This window comes from Mus caroli, unplaced genomic scaffold (genome assembly GCF_978045245.1).
Source record: "Mus caroli unplaced genomic scaffold, Mus_caroli_1 scaffold_3, whole genome shotgun sequence".
NCBI lineage: Eukaryota > Metazoa > Chordata > Mammalia > Rodentia > Muridae > Mus > Mus caroli.
This window is the reverse complement of record NW_028227258.1, coordinates 56686669-56706004: the sequence shown is the minus strand read 5'-3', so window position 1 is coordinate 56706004 and position 19336 is coordinate 56686669. Positions and strand designations below refer to the sequence as shown.

Here is a 19336-nt window from a genome sequence, read left to right as displayed (position 1 = left end):
GGAAAAGCAAAGTCTTTGTCATCCCCTTTGAGCAGTTTCATTTGGAAAGTTAGTGGGAACTATTTTAGGACATATCCAATTAGGAAGCATAAGAGGTAGGCAGCCACAACTGGTTCGCCAGGTTCTCTAACTTCCTCCTGAGCTTTGTGGAGAATGTCTAAAATGAAAAACCCTCGGACTTTTGAGGAGCAAACAGAATGCATCGTGAATTCTCTACTCGAAGACTTTGAGACCCCAAAATCCCACGCTGTTAACCGGAACCTACAGGATGCAGATGAACCATGCTCAGGTAAGGCTCCTAATCTGAGGCGGTGATTACAGGTGGGTGATAGAACCAGCGTCTGCTTCCTCTGGTTCCTCTCAAGCTTTAAAAAGCAAGTCCTAAACTTTTAGCAACCTTTGAAATAAAAGATCTTTTCAGTAGAAAAGATTATATGACTGCTGCTACTGAGAATAGACAATGCCAAAACTGTTTAAAAGAATTGCAAAAGTAGCAGAGGCTAGCCTGGTCTACAGAGTGAGTAGACAGCAAGGGGTACCTAGAGAAACCCTCTCTCTGGGGGGCGGGGGGGACAACTAAAGAACATTTCTGTTTTGCTGGGATTCAGGAGACTTTCCTGAATCCACATGGTGACTATGTTTTCCCTGTCTTAGGAGAGGATTACTCTTTTGATGTGGCTGTCATTGTTGGGCGCCTTCGAATACTGGGTGACCAGTTCAGTGGCGAGCTGGAAGCTTCTGCCAATAATATCATTTCGGTAACCATTGGAGGACAGGTCAGATTTTTGCTTTTTAATGTTGTTTGCTGTTCTATTCTATTTCAAGCTTTAATTTCCTCCCTCCCTCCTTCCTTCCTTCCCTATTTCTGTATACTAGAAATAGAATATTCTGTGAGGATTTGGAGGTATATGTTTGTTCAAGAAGCTATAGAGGGAAATGTGATTGCTAATTCTTCAGACATTAATAAAAACCCAGTACTATAGAAAGAACTCATCTTTATCAGAGCTGCCCTTTGTGTGCATAGATCATGTTCATAGTTAACTATTCTTTGAAAATAATCTTTTATGTATATTTGTTATTATTAATTATTACTATTATTGTATGATGTGGGGAGGGGGACACATGTGCCACTGCATGTCTGTGGAAGCCAGAGGACAATTTTGTGGAATTCTCCCTTTCCACTTTTGTGTAGGTTTAAGAGATTGAACTCGGGTCACCAGGCTAGTGTGGCTAGTATCTTTATTCCACTTTTATTCATATTTCTAGTGCTTAATTTTGTTGGGAGTGGACTCTTCCCCTTGTCCCAGGGCCCAGCAGTAAGAGTCAGAAATGTTGCATAGTTTACAAATCTGATGCAATTAGAGTTAACCTCTTAAAGGAACTTGCTGCCTTCTTATCAGAACTCTGATTACTGGCAATAGCACTTGGACTTTGTATTAGCCATGAAGATCATAAAACCGTCTTCCAGCAGATGTTGCTGATTATATCAACAGCAGCAAGTACTTATTACTTGCCATTATCACATTTCATTGTTTAATCATTAAACTTGTGTGTAAATCATTGCTACTCCTAGAATCTCTGAATCAGCATATGAGACCATGCGCAAATATCAAGGCTGCTCTCTTCCCTACAGGATTCACTAATTTTGAATCGTGCCTTACACACAGTAGGCCTGCAGGGTGTACTTCCTGGTTCCATACCATTTAAGAATATAAAAGAAATAAAGTCATAAGGAAACAAGTAAGAAACATACTCTATAAATGTTGAAGATAGGACTGGAGAGATGGCTCAGTGGTTAAGAGCACTGACTGCTCTTCGGAAGGTCCTGAGTTCAAATCCCAAGCAACCACATGGTGGCTCACAACCATCCGTAATGAGATTTGACACCCTCTTCTGGTGCGACTGACTACAGCTACAGTGTACTCACATACAATAAATAAATCTTTTTTTTTTAATTATTTAACACTTTATTTATTTATTTATTTATTATATGTAAGTACACTGCAGCTGTCTTCAGACACTCCAGAAGAGGGTGCCAGATCTCGTTACGGATGGTTGTGAGCCACCATGTGGTTGCTGGGATTTGAACTCTGGACCTTCGGAAGAGCAGTCGGGTGCTCTTACCCACTGAGCCATCTCACCAGCCCCAATAAATAAATCTTAACAAAACAAAATGATGAAGCTAGGTTTTGAGCCCAGACTTACTTCACAAGCACGCTTTTTTCTTCCCAATGGACAGTTTAGCGGATGTGTCTGCCTCACATTCAGACAGAAGCTCACTTCTAGCTACTGGCCTTGAGGCTGCCATAAGTGGCTGAGAGTTGGGTCTACTTTTTTCTTCTATATTTTGGACAACAACAATAACAACCCCAACACAATAACAAACCAACAACCCTGGACGGGGAAAGACATTTGAAACAATTTCAAACTCAAGTTGGAAATATGGTATAGAGAACTTCTCCAGACATTTGAGAATAGTTAACAGGACAGTTCCTTACTCTGCAATGCTTTTATATTTCCTTCAAGTAAGAAATGAACAGTGACACAGTAGTATTGAATCCTTACTGTTCACTCAATTTTTGTCACTTGTCCCAACAATATAATTTATATTATACCCAAAGCCAAAAAATACCTAGGCCAGTTTCATGGGTGGCATTTAGTTAGGTCTTTGGTCTGTATTGGTCCCTTAGTCTTTTCTTATATTTTATGGCCTTGACATTTGAAGATTATGGGAAATCTTTAATATCCCTGAACAAACTTGAGTTTGTCCTGTCTCGTTGAAAGAACTGTGTCTCTTTGTCATGTTTCAAATTTGCTCACTTTCTAGCAGAAGACCTTATACTAGCTGGGAATCAGTTATTCTCCAGGGAACTGTGGTTTCTTTCAGTTTTAATACTTAAAAACTAGAGGGACAGTGAGTAGACTGCTGACTGCTGTGAGCTTGAGTTCAGTCCTCAGGATACACATGTGAAAGGAAAGAATTACCTCCTGTAAGTTGTCCTCTGACTAACACATATGCACTATGCCATGCGTGCGCATGCACAGACACACACACAGACACACACACATTAAGTAAGTTTTAGGACTTAACCTTCTGCTCTGACAGGACTGGGCCCCTTTATGCCTCAAAGATCCACCTTGACCCCATCTAACAGCTGTTGTACCAGTTTATTTGAGAGGGGAAAAAGAAGAAAAGAAGTTTTATTGTTATTTCACATAAGACTTTGTTATGCATTTCCTAATCATGGAATAATCCCTTCATAAGTCAGACTTGCTCACTGTCATGTGCTTAATAGCTTTCTTTCAAAATAAGTAGTTCATCCCACCCAATAATATCTGAAAGTACGAACTCTGTAGGTGATTTAATGTTTTTCTAATATTAAAATAACAGAATATTAAGATGAGATTTGTCCATCTGCCCTCTAATATCACCCCATGCTGCCAGTGGTCCATTTGCCACCTCTGAGCACGTCTGAGACTTGCAGCCTCTGGTACTGTTTGAGTCATAACTAACAGAGCCTGTCTCCCTCCTCAGCCAGCAAGTACTGTACTCAAGGACACAGTACAGTCTCTCAGCAGAACCTGGTGTACTCAGGACCCTACCTTAGTTTTTGAACGAGCCTTTTTGGCAGTATCAGTAAAACTTCTTGAATATGTGGTCCGTAAGGCTCCAGAAGTGGCAAGACGGGTGGCTGACTACGTGACGGGCATGATCAACAGGAACACAGCCATCCGAGAGTTTATCCAGGGCCAGGGAGGATGGGTAAGCATCTGTTCAGTCCCATGCTTTGCTAGGCATTTGTGCTCTTCTGGCTTTAATAAGTAGGACTCTTAATTATGAACGTTTTGGTAAATTGCTATGGAAAAAGGAAATAGAAGCTCAGCCTGTGAGGATTAGACTGCTGCCTGAAGTGTTGACTGCTGGCCATAAAATAATCTCTACCATATCTACATAGTCAGCTATAAGTGTGTTGTGGTACAGTTCTAATCTCAGCCTGACTTTATCTGCTTCCTGGTGAATTTCTGAATCTTTATTTCTTGACATCTTTAATATGTATTGAGGACATTTAGAGTAATCGTGTGTGTGTGTGTGTGTGCGCGCATGCACGCATGTGTGCATGTGTGTGGTCTGTGATATATACATGCATATGCTTTTGAGTTCAGGCATGGGCCTGCCACAGCTCATATGTGGAGGCCAGAGAACAACCTTGGATGTCAGTCCTAGCTTCTCACTATGTTTGATACAGAGTCTCTTTGTAGTTCCACTGCATATGAGGCTTGCTGGCCCATGAGCTCCTGGGAATAGTGTCTCTGCCTCCCATGCTGATGTAGGAGCACTGGGATTAGAGATGTCCACTACCACATCCAGCTTTATATGTGCTCTGGGGATTTGAACTCATATCTTCATGCTTGTGCTTCTGGTAAGCCATTTCCTAGCCTCCAGAATAACCTTATTATTACCTAACAAAAAAAGAAAACATTTTGTGAAAAAGAGTCTTTCAGACACAACAGGACTGATGTACATATGAGTTCACAGTGACTGTGACTGCATGCATGAGTTCAAGGCAAGTGTAATCTCAGCACTGAGACAGGAAAGTGGACACAGGCTCCAACCCCTAACCAAGAAGCTAATTGGAATTGGTACCTGCTGGCAAAGTAAAATTTATTTTTTTCCAATGGAGTCTCACTGAGAATCACACTTGAAGGTAGTCCCCACGCCCAGGAGTAGATGGCCAATACAAAACAAACTCAATAGTATTTTTATAGAGTATAAGTCTCATTTTGTTTTGTTTAGGCATTTTTTTCTCTGACTGGTCTTTTACTCAGATATTTTGGTTTCTATTGTTGTGGTTTTGTGCGGTGTGTGTGTGTGCATGTGTGTGTGAAGGAGCGAGTGCACTTCTTGGTTTTTGTTTTTTAAAGAGAGAGACAAAGACAGAGACAAAGACAGAGACAGATAGATAGAGAAGATAAAGCTGGGTCGGTCAGTAGGGATGGGAAGGATCTGGGAGGAATTGGGGAAGGAGAAAACATTTTCAAAATTCATTGTATGAAAAACAATTGTTTTTCAATAGAAAAAAACTAGTTTGTCTCCTCTATTGTAGAGTTGACTGTAGACAACATGCTAACCCTTTATCAATCATTCTGTCTATCTATCTATCTATCTATCTATCTATCTATCTATCTATGTCTTTTCTGGTTTTGTTTGTTTTGTTTTGTTTGAGACAGGGTTTCTCTGTATATCCCTGGCTGTCCTGGAACTCACTCTGTAGACCAGGCTGGCCTTGAACTCAGAAGTCTGCCTGCCTCTGCCTCCCGAGTGCTGGGATTAAAGGTGTGTGCCATCACTGCACAGCACTTTTATCTTTTATAAATATTTATTTTTGTTATTGAAAGTAGATTTTTTTCATTATATTCTGATTTCAAATTCTGGTTTTTCTTCCCCCAGCTCCTCTAAGATCTCTACACTTTTCCACCCACCAAAATTCACATTCTTTCTTGTTCTCATTAGAAAGTAAACACTAGAGCTGGCGAGATGCCTCAGAGGGTAAGACTGTTCTTCCAAAGGTCCTGAGTTCAATTCCCAGCATCCACATGGTGGCTTACAATCATCCATAATGAGATCTGATGCCCTCTTCTGGTGCGTCTGAAGTCAACTATGTATAATAATAAATAAATCTTTGGGCTGGAGCAAGCAAATGACTGAGCGAGCAGAGTTGACCGGAGGGAGCAGAGTTCCTAAAATAATTCAACTCCTAACAACCACATGAAGGCTCACAACCATCTGCACAGCTACAGTATACTCATATACATTAAATAAATAAATAAATCTTAAAGAAAGAAAGGAAGGAAGAAAGAGAAGAAAGTAAATACTAAACCTGTATCTTAATAATTTGTAATGGCAGTTCCTGAAGGTTATCTTCAGACAATTCTCTGGATTCCCAGACAGTTCCTAAGGACCATCCTTTTGATTAGGATTCTCACTGTCTTCCTAGGAAAACCTGGAGAGCTGAAGAAGAGGATTATTCTAACCCAGACTGAACATCACATCCTCTGACGAATTGGGTGGGCGATTGATTTCTGACAATTAAAACATTCTGTTTTCAATTCATCCAGTTTTGTTTTTTACTGACCATTGACTCTGGAAGCAGCCTCTAAAAGCCTACCGTGATATTATACTTTCTCATGTGAATTTTAGTGAGAGTTTATTGAAACAAAGACCTCTTGACAAAGTAATTTCTTACTAGTAAAATTTCAAGCACCAGATCAGACCTTTGCTGGAGATATTTGGAAGGAAACAGCACATCAGAAACTTTTTCTTCGGGTTTAGACCTGTCTTTTGGCAAGAATTTTATCTGTTAGTGATTTTGGAATCAAAAGGATGTCAGGAGTTTTTAGTTAACAATCTTGTTCCTTCGAGTAAAGGATTTTCTTTCAGGTCTACCCTAGGTTTCACGTTTCTTTATCCTGAGCAGAATTACTTATCCATTCTAAGAATTAAAGGCAAAACTAGCAGTTTACTTACTTACCTTCCCACTAGAAATATCAAAGAGAGAGGAAACAGCTGTCATGCTTTACTGTCAGGGCACGGAGGCACTGGTCCACATGCAGGACCATTTGCTCATCCCCGCTTGGCTAACTTCACACTGTAAGAAGGCCCCAGACCTTAATACAACTGACTCCATGATTGAAATTCCACTTTTAGCTTGTTTACAGAAGTATGTCAACCCAGAATATGTTTTCTGGGTTTTTTTGTTTGTTTGTTTGTTTGTTTCTTGGGTTTTTTTGTTTTTGTTTTGTGCTTAAAATCTCACCTTGAGAAAGGCTCGATGCTACACTGAGATCCCAAATACCCAGTGTAGGCATTGGCCCACCGATGAAGACTTTCTATTGGCTTAAGCCCATGTTTGAGCCTCTTGGCTCTGGTGGATATCCCACATTTCTGGAGGTCCTACTGAGATCCCCAGAGACCAGTCCTTGAGACCCCAGGAGTCGCAGATCTCTTTGGAGCAGCAGGAAGAGCAGAGTAGTCACAGAGCTTCTAGGAGGTGTGCACCGTGGGTTCCAGGACTCTGATCAGTCATTCCCTAGCACTCCAAAGTGGTTTGGTCCCTTTACCTCAAAAGGAAACAACTTAGAAAGTCTGTGGGTCGGTTACTTCTGAGGTAAATCTGGTTAAGCCACCTTACTTTTAGACACATTGGAGAAGTTAGACATGGCCACTGATCCCATGTGCAGGGTCCATGAATGGATTGAGGCCATCCCTGTTGTTTTTACTGTGTGTCTTCCTATGTGTTTCTGTCAGTTCTGTTTTCCTTTATTAACCACTGTGCTATGCCTACTCCAGTAAAGTCTGCCTGTTGAGGTCAGAAGGCCTGGAGACAGTCATGAGGCAAAGAGTTTCAAGAAAACTCAGCCTCCTGGAACCTTGGCATTCTCATAACCCGTATACTCATACCCTATCCCTGCATTAGTATGGTGTATGCTCTCTTTCAGTATTGTTTTATTGTAAGTGTCTTTAAAGATTGAATTTTAACATAGGTGAGCCTCCACCAGTGTTCAAACGCCCTAAAAAATCCTTGAAGCCAATGAGCTTGGAATTCAGCAGGAATTCAGTAAGAATGCCACCTATTCAGAAACATTCAAATTTACTTCTAGTAGAGAAGGTGAAACTAATTAGGTATTACAAAGAACGGAGCTAGAATAGCTAAGGGCTAGTCTGCTGAGTGATTACTTAGGACAGTAGCCAGTCTCACCCAAACAAGGAAATACACAATGGCCTAGTTAGTAGGTGGGTTTACCATGAAAGAGTTAGGGAATCCCCCTGAGACAGGTTTCTCCACTAGGCCCAAAGAAACAGCATAATCAGGCATTTACTAAGAACCCCAGGTGTTGGGCTTAACAATAGACTAGCATTACATCTGGCTCCCTTTTTAGTGGTAGAGGCCTGGTCCCCACCTTCTTTTGATATATACATTCTTTTTTTTTTTTTTTTTTTTTTTGCTTTTTTCGAGACAGGGTTTCTCTGTGTAGTCCTGGCTGTCCTGGAACTCACTCTGTAGACCAGGCTGGCCTCGAACTCAGAAATCCACCTGCCTCTGCCTCCCAAGTGCTGGGATTAAAGGCGTTTGCCACCACGCCCGGCTATATTCCTTTTGTTTTGTGTCACTGTAACTCGGTGGATGTGAATCGCCTGGTTTCTTGTTATTCTTCTGTATAAAAAGTTTTATGCTCGATTTTACAAATTACACTCAGATTCAACACACTCATGTCGCATCTGTTTGTCACCCCACTTTCACTGACTCCTTCACCCACCTGCAACCAGAGACCTGTTCCATGCAGATAGGAGACCCAAAAAAGGGGTTAGTCTGTGGCACCACTGGCCCAAAAAAGTTCCTATAATTGTTCAATTAATTAGTTTAGTTACCCAAGTCTAGACTAAACAGAAAGGGAAATTGCAACCCTCATCACTTGGCTTAGAGAGACAGGCATCCTAGTGTCCTGCTGGTTACCCTGGAACCTAGTGCCCTCCTGGCCACCCTTGAACACCTAGTGCCCTGCTGGCCACCCTTGAACACCTAGTGCCCTGCTGGCCACCCTTGAACACCTAGTGCCCTGCTGGCCACCCTTGAACACCTAGTGCCCTGCTGGTTACCCTTTAACACCTAGTGCCCTGCTGGCCACCCAGGAACACCTAGTGCCCTGCTGGTCACCCTGGAACACCCCTCTCCTGCTTGTGAGGAAACCTGAGACCTCTGGCTCCCATGAGTCTAATTCTTCCAGGGAAATAACTGTATACTGTCTTGGATCTGGACAATGCATTCTTCAATTTCCCATTGGCAGAGGTGAGTGAACCCATCTGTGCTTTTAAAAGGAGCAGACTCAGAGAGAGGTTGCAATGGACAACTTACATGGAACAGGTTGTCCTGATGATTTAAAAATTTTCCAGTTTTAAGTTTTAAACTTTTGATCAGACACTGAATGCTGACCTCCTGCCATTCCATCTGAGGTTTTCCAGGAACATATAAGGGCCACTGAGGGACTGAATGCTGACCTCCTGCCATTCCATCTGAGGTTTTCCAGGAACATATAAGGGCCACTGAGGGACTGCTGCAAGAGTTATAGGCTCTGGGCTATGAAATATTGGCTAAAAAAAACCCAACTTGTACATCCTATCTTGGCTACCAGCTGAGGGAGGGAGACTACCTCACAGTAGGATCACTGCTATCCTTCAGATCCCAACTCAAAAGATTTAAGAGGCAGGTTTCAGGGTTCCTGGGGGCAGCTAGACATTGCTGCCTCTAGACACCAGAGTCTATGGAATAGTAAGGCCTCTATACACTAGCACAAAGCAAAACTGAACCTCTCATCTGACCTAGACTAAACAAAAGGTATTTGAGGCTTTAAAAATAGTTCTGACTTCAGCTGCAGGCCTAGAACTTCCAGATGTCTCAAAACCTTTTCTTCTGTTTGTCCATGAAACAAAAGACATTACAAAAGGAGTTTTGATCCAAACTTTGAGGTCATGGAAATACCCTGTGACAACCTGCTGAAATGATTGGATCCATCTAAGAGCTGTGGTGGCTACCGCTAGTCTAATGAAAAAAATTACCTCTCAGTCAAGATCTTATACTCACATACCCCATGCCATTGAGGCCCTCCTCAATGCCTGTGTGACCCAGTACCTGTCCCTACTCCTGGACCACCCTTGAGTGCTTTTTGAGAAACCCACTGCCATCCATCCTGTCACCTTCTTGCCTGATGCCAGCCTGCAAGTGCTGATCCATGACTGTCATGAGATGAAGGATGAAATAAGGTACACGGGGGCTAAGGAAGTTACTTTAACTGAAACAATGTGGGCCCATACCAGGTATCTTAGTCTAGATAGCAGAACAGATTGATCTTAGCCAGGATCTCAGAAGGGAAAAAAGAAAAGTGCACCACTACACAAAGTTGTTATGCTATTACTACTGTGCATGCCCATAGTAAGATCAACAGAGAGAGAATGCTTCTCACTACTGGGGGAAAGAATATTAAAAACAAAGAGAAAATCTAGCCCCCACCCACCCACCCACCCACCCAGAGACTTTTGGCTTTCTCTGTAAATCTTCCCCTATCCTCTACTGGTCTACTTCAAGGACATAAAAAAAGATAATTCCCTTGAACCAAGAGGTAACAGGGCCACTGACTTAGCTATCTGACAAAAGGCCCTAAGATCAGTGGGGCTTACTGATATTCTGAGGACTGTGGGGAGCCTCCTGGCCTGGAGTGGGTTGAGATGAGACACAGAGTCCGACTCAGGTGTGGCTTTAAAGACTGGTGGTCTCTGGACATTTTAGCTCTCAAACTATACTGAATGCTGATTATAACTTCTAAAAGGTCCATAAAAACTTTCTTGCTCTTTCTGAGGGTTAAAGCTGCTGGCTTAGGTGATTAACACCTGTAGCCTAACAGCAGGGGGTGGGGGGGGATGAGAGGTGGGGGTGGGGGGGGGTGGGGGTGGGGTGATTAAGTAGCCTTTGTTCTACAGCCTGCTAGTTAAAGTCGCCAGAAGAAAAAGGGACACTTTGAAAAGTGATTTTAGTGTTTAGCGTTTATTTCTAAGTTGTAAAAAGTTACTCCTATGAAAATTCTCTAAGAAAAAGGGGGAAAGGGGGCTTGTAAGAAGGGGGGATAAGGGGAGAGATTGTCCTCAACATTTATACATCTTTTTGAATATATAATCACATGGTAAAAAGTTCATCATAAGTTTACACATAAATTCAAATTATAAATCAAATAAGAGAATGTTTACATGCATATCCAATGAGAGTTAATTATCTGGCTAAATATTAATTATCTGTCCCAAGCTTAACAGGTTCATGGAGAGTTAAAAACCATAACTAAGTTATTAGTGAAGTTTTGTATTGATAAACCCAGTCAATATTTTATCTCCTGCCCTAGTACCTATAATAAATTATAGTTCCCTTTTTACGACCTTTGGTTAATGGTATTACAACCTTTTGGAATGTGCACTGAGTAGTAGAAGCAATGAACTAGTGACACTTGGAGACTGTCAGAGTTGTCATTGCAGTTTTGACCATCAGAAAGGACCTAATAGCAGTCCCACTATAAAGGAACTTAATAAATGCTGATATAATTTTAGGAATTTTTATAGGGGCATCATTAAAAATTAAGAAGTCATTTATTTGTCTATATAGCATCACTACAAGACAGTACATTTTCATTGTTCTATAGAGATCTGCTCAAAAGGATGTGCTAATACTAATGATTGTTATATATATTTAATAATACCAGGAAAACCATTTTAATAGCAGGAATTTTCCTAAAATGAATTTTTCCTGGGCCTTGTCTATTGGAACAAATCCATTGTGGATTATTAATCCAAGGCAGGTCACCTGTTAGTTATTAGCTCGTTTGCTCCTGACAGATGACATATCCCAACCTTGTGCTGCCTGAGACTCCATGGCATAACAAGAGGAAGGGATGAACAGCTCCAACCCACAAGTTGATGGAGGATGCCAGAGGGAAAAATCATTCTCTCATTCTCAACAACTGGCAGGACTCTGGTGTCATGGTACCTGGCTGTCACCAGGCTACTCATCTGGGGTCCCATAAAACTTTCTGAGTTGCTCAGACCAAGGTATGTTATACCTAGCCTATAAATATATATTAATTATACCTATTGTGGGAGGCCACATGTGCTGTTGCAGGGTGGCGCTGGCTTCTGCTGGCCACCACGCATACATAGGCAGTAAAGTTTTTTTTTTTTTGCCAAGATGAGGTTTTGAGAATTAACCAAAATTAACCAATCAGATGAGAGAGAAGTTAACCAATCAGATGAGAGAGAAGTTAACCAATCAGATGTAGGCATGCAAATGAGGTGGTAAGCATAACCCAAGCACAACCAATCTGGGTGTGAGACATGCCTCTCCTAGGCCTATGTAAGCAGCACCAGTTTTGGGCTTGGGGTCTCTTCGCCTCTGCAATCAAGCTCTCCCAATAAACATGTGCCGAAGGATCCTGTTGCAGCGTCGTTCTTGCTGGCAAGCCAGGGCACGTGCAAGAACCTATATATAATTAATATATAGAATGGGATGTCTCAGTCAGGTGCCAGGTTGATTCTCAAGTAAATCCAAAGCAGAGAGCCCTTACCCAAGAAGGAGTCCAAGTGAGAGAACAACACTTGAGCAAACATTGGGAAAACTGACTTCAGCAAGATCTGACCTTCAAGGGGAGGATAAAAGTACTTGCTAGTTTTTATAGATGCCTTTTCCTGCCTGAACTGAAACTGCTCAAATTGTAGCTTAATAGCTCCTCCAGAAGCTGGTCCCCTATTTTGACCTCCCCCTAGCAATGGGGTCCAACTTTCATAGTCAACACCTCTCAATTAATAGCTTTAGACATAGATTGAAAACTTCATTGTGCTTATAGACTTCAGAATTCTGGGCAGGTTAAAAACAAAACAAAACACAACAACAACAACAAAAATAGGACATTAAAAAAACCCTGACAAAATTCTCCCTAGAGTCCAGTGGAGGGTGAGTAGATGTCCTTCCTTTGTTGTGCTTCAAGTCTGCTGCTCCCCATAGAAAAAGGGATTGACCCACTATGAGATTATGTCTGGAAGACTTCCCAGGCAATCAGCAGAATTCTCTAAACATTCCTTTCTCAAGTCACAACAGGCCTTCCAGTTCTCCATACAGGCTATTCATTGGACTCTCTGAGAGACTCAGCCAACCTCCGAGTCCACCACCAGTCTCCCCTTGTTCAAGTCCAGTGCACCATCTGAGTTAAGTGGGTAGCCAAAGGGGAGCTGCAACCAACTTGGAAAGGCAACCACATGATGACTCTCTCTCTCCCCACTCCTACAGCTGTGAAGGTAGAAGGATCCACAGATCCATCACACCTAGGTAAGAAAGCAGGAGCGGCAGAAGCCACAGTTGTTGCTGCCAAGTATACTGTCTGCCGGACGAGGGGCCCATCAAAATTAAGGTTTCATCAGGTACCAGGCCCTTCCATTCCCTGCCCTTTCCCTCTTCCTGAGATTTTTGTTTGATATGAATACAGAGTTATGGTCCACCCACCAAAACTCTCAGGCCTAGACCTGGAAACTAGGGAAGACAGATACAGGGAAGGTATTAGCTAGCGGGTCTACAGACCAGAAACCCATATTCATCCTTACCTCTGCTCACCGATGCCTACTTTAAATGTGTGATTGTATTGGAATGACAGGAAGCAAAGCTTAAGGGCATTGTGGTCTGTGTATCTCACTGTGGTGACTTTTAGCTGATGCTGAGCAAGGCTGACCACTTCCCCTCCCTTGGTCAGCCATGTGCTGTTGCTGGAACAGTTCTACTTTATAAACCTATGCTGAATCCTGTATCCCTAGACACATCGCACCGGGCTACTAACCTAGAAACATAGCAGACGTTAGTGCATTTGCTACATAAGACGGTTGGTGGGCTTCTTTGTCCCTTACATGACTGCAAATCCATGATGGTGACCTTTATGGTAATTCTACCCCTTAGGCAAAAATCATCCAGACTGCCTGATTTTAACAGTTTGGTTTCGCTATAGGTTAATGATGTGATGTTGGACAAATGGCCTAATTCCTCTGTGCTTTAGTTTCCACTTCTTTAAAAGAGATTATTTAGTAGCCACGGGGCTGTTGAAAAAGTATATGGTACATTATTCTTTTAAACTTGGGTTGTTAGACCTGGCAGAAGTGGACACCCCATTCCTCCTTCACCCCTGCTCATTTCTGTGTGCTGTTTATCTCATAATCTCCCAGACTGCCATCCAGACTACAAAACCACAGCCTCTGAGCTTGTTTTATCCTTTTTCCTCTAATCATAATCATCTAATTGATCATTGTCATTTATTTCTTCCCTTTTGTCTCAATGCTTGCTAGAGATTTCAGTTGTTGTTGTTGTTTGTTATTTTCAGACAGGGTTTCTCTGTGTAGCCCTGGATGTCCTGGGACTCACTCTAGGGACCAGACTGGCTTTGAACTCACAAAGATCTACCTGCCTCTGCCTCCAGAGTGCTAAGATTAAAAGTGTGCACCACAATCACCACCTGGCTTCCTTATTGGCACCTGTCTGGACTTTTAGTAAAGTCTCTGTCAGGAGCCAGAATGGGACAAGCTAATAACTAGCAGGTGATCATTCTGAAGTGGCCTGCCTTGGATTATTATATAATCTGCGACAGGTGAGCCCTCATTAAGCAAGACTGTGAGGGACTAATTTTAGGAAAGATTCCTGCTATTAATATGCTTTTCCTGTTATTATTAAACATATATAACAATCACTAAGTAGAAGCACCCCCTTAGGAGCAGATCTCTGCAGATCCACGGAGATGTACTGTCTTGTAGTGATGCTATATAGACAAATAGATGACTTAAGTCTTAATGATGATCCTATAAGAATTCCTAAAATTATATCTGTGATTATTAAGCTCTTTTATTAATGGGCCTGCTATTAGGTCCTTTTCTGATAGTCAAAGCTGCAGTGAGAATTCTGCCAGTCTCTCAAGTGTCACCAGTTAGTTGCTCTTAGATGGTAACCAGACTTTCTCCTACTCAGAGCACATTCCAAGAGGTTGTAATACAATTACCAAAGGTCATAAAAATGGAGTTAACGATTTATTATAGGTGTTAGGACAGAAGATAAAATGTCAACTGGGTTTATCTATACAAAACATCACTAATAACTTAGTTATGGTTTTAAACCTTCAGTGAACCTGTGGAGCTGTGACAGGTGATGGATGTTTAGCCAGATAATCACTCCTAATGGATATGCATTCGCTGTTGTAAACTTCTGTTTCAATTTATGATTTGATTTTTTGGTGTGAACTCGTGATGAGCTTTTTAACATGTGATCATGTGTTCTGAATGATATTTTAAGAGCTGAGGACAAAGAGAAAAGTCAGAACTGAGGGACTGGGGTGAGAGGAACAGAGGTGAGGTGAGAAGAACTGAGCTGAGAAGGGAACTGAGCTGAGGAGTTTTTAGACAGAACATTTTTTAGATTAGAAGGAGAATGTAGAGTGGAGTAACTTAGAAATTATAGGTAACATAAAATACTAAGAGAGCAATGTGTAGAATGCAGAGGGAAAGAGGAAAAGAGAAGACGTCGCAGAGAGCAGAAGGAGCAGGCAGGCTTCTCCTTACCATGGGACAGAACAGGTCCCATGGTAAGGACAAGGCAGGTTTAGTCTTATTAAAAGAAACAAAGCTTTTTTTCTTACAAACATGAGTTTAATTCATTTAGCATTAAAAAGGTAAAAGGTTTTTCTTTCTGTATGTTGGAGTGCATTTTTTTCATCCAGAATGAGTGAGTTCTTTCTGCACGGTGCTTGGTCTTTTATTCCATATGCATATGTAAAGTATGGATGTGTGTGTTAGTATGTAATTGTGAGAATGTGTGTGTCTGTGTAAGTATGTAATTGTGAGAATGCATGCAAGCTGGGCCCAACTGGGTTTGAATAGAAATGAATAAATGAGCATGAATGAAGCTGAATATGAATTTATGTGAAATTATGCATATTTGCTTATGTAAAAGTTTTTCCTTCTTCTCCTGGTTCAATAGAAGTTTATTGCTCCAAATTTCCCCCTAGCCTGACAAGCAAGAGGCATCTGGACAAAAGGGAAAAGGCTCTAGCAATTAATCCTTTACTTAACCTCCTGCTGTTTTAGGATGAGATGCTAAGTGCCAGAAACTGCAGTTTCTGGCCTCAGAGGATCACAGAAGGCAGGTCAGCTACAATAACTTAGTAAGTTAGACTTAGATAAGTAAACTTTTTATTATACAGCAACCTTAAATTTCTCGTAAGACAAAGTTTTACCCCAGAAACTCGTAAGACACAGTCAAAGTCTGACGCTCCACCTATGCTCTTTCCCTCTCCGCTGCCTCAAGAAGAACCGACAAGAAAGAAGAAACACCCTACGATGGCGCTGGTGCTGGCCCTCGGAAAGTCTCCTTGTCCCTGGCTGATTTCTCTTCTCCAGCACTGTCCCATCCTAATCCAGCTTGTCATATCGATTGCCACCAGGCTGAAAAAAAGGTTTCTTTATCCATCGTTTCATTTCTATACACATATTTTTCTCTTTTTTCTTGAAAGAAGATCTCTGTGGACAAGGCTAGCTTCAAACTCAATCCTTCTCCCTCAGTGTTCTAAGTGTTAAGATTATAATTTATTTATTATTTTTAAAAAGATTATTTGTATTTCTGTGTATCTACGTTTATATGCCTTGCGTAGAGAACCAATCCACTTTAAAGTTTAGCACTGATGATTATGACATGTTTTCGAAAAGTTATCACAGAAAACCCATTTACTCCTTTTAAAATATATCTGTATGTGTGTGTCCACAAGTGTACCCACCTGCGGAGGTCAGAGAGCAACTTGCTAGAACAAGTTCTCTCCCTTCCACTCTGCGGTGGGTCCTAGGAACTGAATGCAGCTCAACAGAGTTGGCTGCAAACACCTTTGCCTCCTGAACCACCACCCTTGTGGGGAGCGGGTGTGGCGGCAGTCCCAAAGGCGCCAGGGACTGCAGCTAAGTCGTATGACTTGCACCTGACTTCTTCATATAAACCACAAACATCGTGAGAGCTGCGCAGGTGTACCAGGTTACTGGCGAAGCCATTTTGGTGGAGATATGCCCCTGCTGCCCTGATTAGCTGAAGCTGCATACCTGGTGAGGTGATGTGGCCTGCTGTGAGTGGATGGGAACTGATAGTATATAAGAGTGAGAGGCCCAGGGCTCGGGGTCTTTCGCCTACACAGTCAATGCTCTCCCAATAAACGTGTGCAGAAGGATCCTATTGTGGTGTCTTTCTTGCTGGAGAGTCAGGCGTCCCACACACCCTCAAGCCAACATTTACTCTGTTTAAAGAAATCGGAAAACACTTCCTAAAATCTTCGTTTTGATTGCCGTGCTCTCAAAATCCTCAAGAGAAAATTTGGAGCCCTTATAGCCAGCTTCTAAGCTTTTTTCCTAGAATTTTTTTCTTTTTATTCTTTTTGTGGTTCTTACCTCGAGTTCTCTAAAGTCATAGCTATCTGTGTGCTTATCTGAACGATAGCACTGTGCTAGCTGAAAGAATTCTTAACTTTTGTAGCAGTTGTTCGAGTCCCTGGCCTCCCTCTGAATTCGTTTGCATGTCTAAGGAAAGTGTGAATATTTATTGAGTGAATAAGTGATCGAGATGAGACTTCCTGTTCCAATTTCCCTTGACCCAAGCCTCAATGAGAACGCTTTCTCATACGAAAAGGGTTAAGTTGCTTCAACTACCAGAACTTATCACCTGATCTTTGCCCATTAGTATTCTGAAACCAAAGGCGAAGTGTGACTGTCTGCGGAGTAAGTGGGGGAGGATAACCGACTAAAAGTCTGCAGTACTAACTGAAGAGCTTGAGGAGGTCTCAGAATGTTGTAGAATCAAGAAACAGATGAAGGGATTTTCCCACCATGGATGATGTGAAAACATGACAAGTCACATGAGCTTCATTTATGGGATTTTAGAAGCCTCTTCTGCATCTGTTTATAAAAGGCAGTATAAGGACTTTGTGTCTACTGTGGCCTTTTTGAGTTGGACGCTGAACATTAGTAGGGACATAGTTCCCTCCACAGCAGTTCTCCTGCTGCTTGGGGCTCTCAGGGAGGAAGTTACTGTTTGCCTGGTTCCCAGGGCCTCCCTACAGGGAAGGTCCATCTGGTCCTGGCACAGTGAAAATGCCTACCCAGAAGGTACAAGTATAGACGGTGCCAGGCAACAGAGTTGGGACACTGGTGCAGTAGCTATTCATGTCAGAGTGGATTTTTCTCCACATAATAGAGCACACTTTATCATTCAGTCTTGTAGGTATACTCACTCCAAACCACGTTAAACATCGTGTTTCACACATGCATGGAAGTCAGTGTCCTTGCCTTTGATAAGTAAAAGTATAGGGCATGTTTTATATGTTCTCTCCGGAATAAACTCTCAAACTTAGGAGGAATAAGAAAGATGAAGAAACTCAAAAAATGTATGTAGCTGGAATGTAATTATAGGGCTTCAGACTCAGAAAATGGTGGTGAGACGGTGCAGGAAAGAGGTTTGAAGAAAAAGTAAGTAGGCGTAATGGCTTTGTTATTATTTTTTTATTGGTGAAAACTGGGGGTATGGGTAAAAACAGCAAAAGGAGTGTCAGTGGAGTGGAACAGTCTGCGGTGATGTGGCTGGGTAGCGTGGGCGAGGCAGGCTGATGAGGACAGCAGCTGATACTGGCAAGCTAAGCAGATTCACTTCCATTTGTTCCCATAGCTTATTATTTTTATACTTTAAAACGATGAGTGTGTGTGTGTGTGTATGATGCATACACATGTATGTAATTGTGTTGTGTATATGACTACAGAAGTTGGCATTGGGCATCCTCCTCTGTCACCTTCCACCCCATTCTTTGAGACAGGGTTTCTCACTGATCCTAGAGCTCACCAACTCAGCTACAGCGGGTGAGGGCCAGGGATCCATGCATCTGCTCTACCTTCCCTGTGCTAAGAACCCAGGCACACGCCATGGTATCCAGCTCTAAATCAGGTGCTGGGGATCCAAACACGGTCCTCCTGCTTGTGCAGCAAGTACTTCACCACCAAAGCCATCTCCCTCGCCCTGGGTTGTGGTTCTGTAGCATTAAAGCAACCTTGAACTCACTCCAATCCAGCATTTGCGGCTAGACACTAGATCAGTGCAAGAACACAGATGTGGAACGGAAATGGTGGGTAACCCGGGAATAACAAAGACCGTAAGGAAAAAGGAGCAAGAGGACCCGATGACCAAAAGAATGTTTACTAAGTCAGACTGTAACACAACACACAGTGCATCTGGAGTCACTGCCCAGGAAGTGTGAAACGAAAGCTAAAATGGAATGAACGAATTTTCCAAGGTAAACTCACATCCCCTCAGAGAGAGAGAGAGAGAGAGAGAAGGTGGCTCTGACTAGCTGGGGCTCCTGTTTTTCTTACAGTTTATCCTGTCCTAATTATCATCACTCCAAAAGGTGTATGTGTGTGTGTGCATGTGTGTATGTGTCTCTGTGTGTCTGTGTGTGTCTGTGTGTGTCTGTGTGTGTCTGTGTGTGTGGTGTGTATGTGTCTATGTGTGTTTCTATATGTGTGTGTATTTCTAGGAAGTGTGTGTGTATAATGTACTCCCTAATCTGCATGACACAGAAGTTTCCCTTTAAACTGGCAGAACAGGTAACTTGGAACAGGTAACGGTGAAGCATATAACTGTGTTGTCTTCTTCCTCTGAACTTGAGAGACAGGGGGCAGTGGTGAGCTGTGACTTTT

The 19336-nt window shown here is 42.2% G+C and overlaps 1 protein-coding gene across 1 annotated transcript; it reads left to right on the top strand.

The window, feature by feature from the left end:
- Window positions 1-98: 98 nt before the first annotated feature.
- On the top strand, window positions 99-6080 carry Bcl2l15 (BCL2 like 15). Its single transcript, XM_021159002.2, has 4 exons — window positions 99-289; window positions 655-776; window positions 3536-3763; window positions 5997-6080. The coding sequence occupies exons 1-4, from the start codon at window positions 154-156 to the stop codon at window positions 6012-6014; spliced, it is 504 nt and encodes a 167-aa protein (XP_021014661.1). The 5' UTR covers window positions 99-153; the 3' UTR covers window positions 6015-6080.
- Window positions 6081-19336: the final 13256 nt, after the last annotated feature.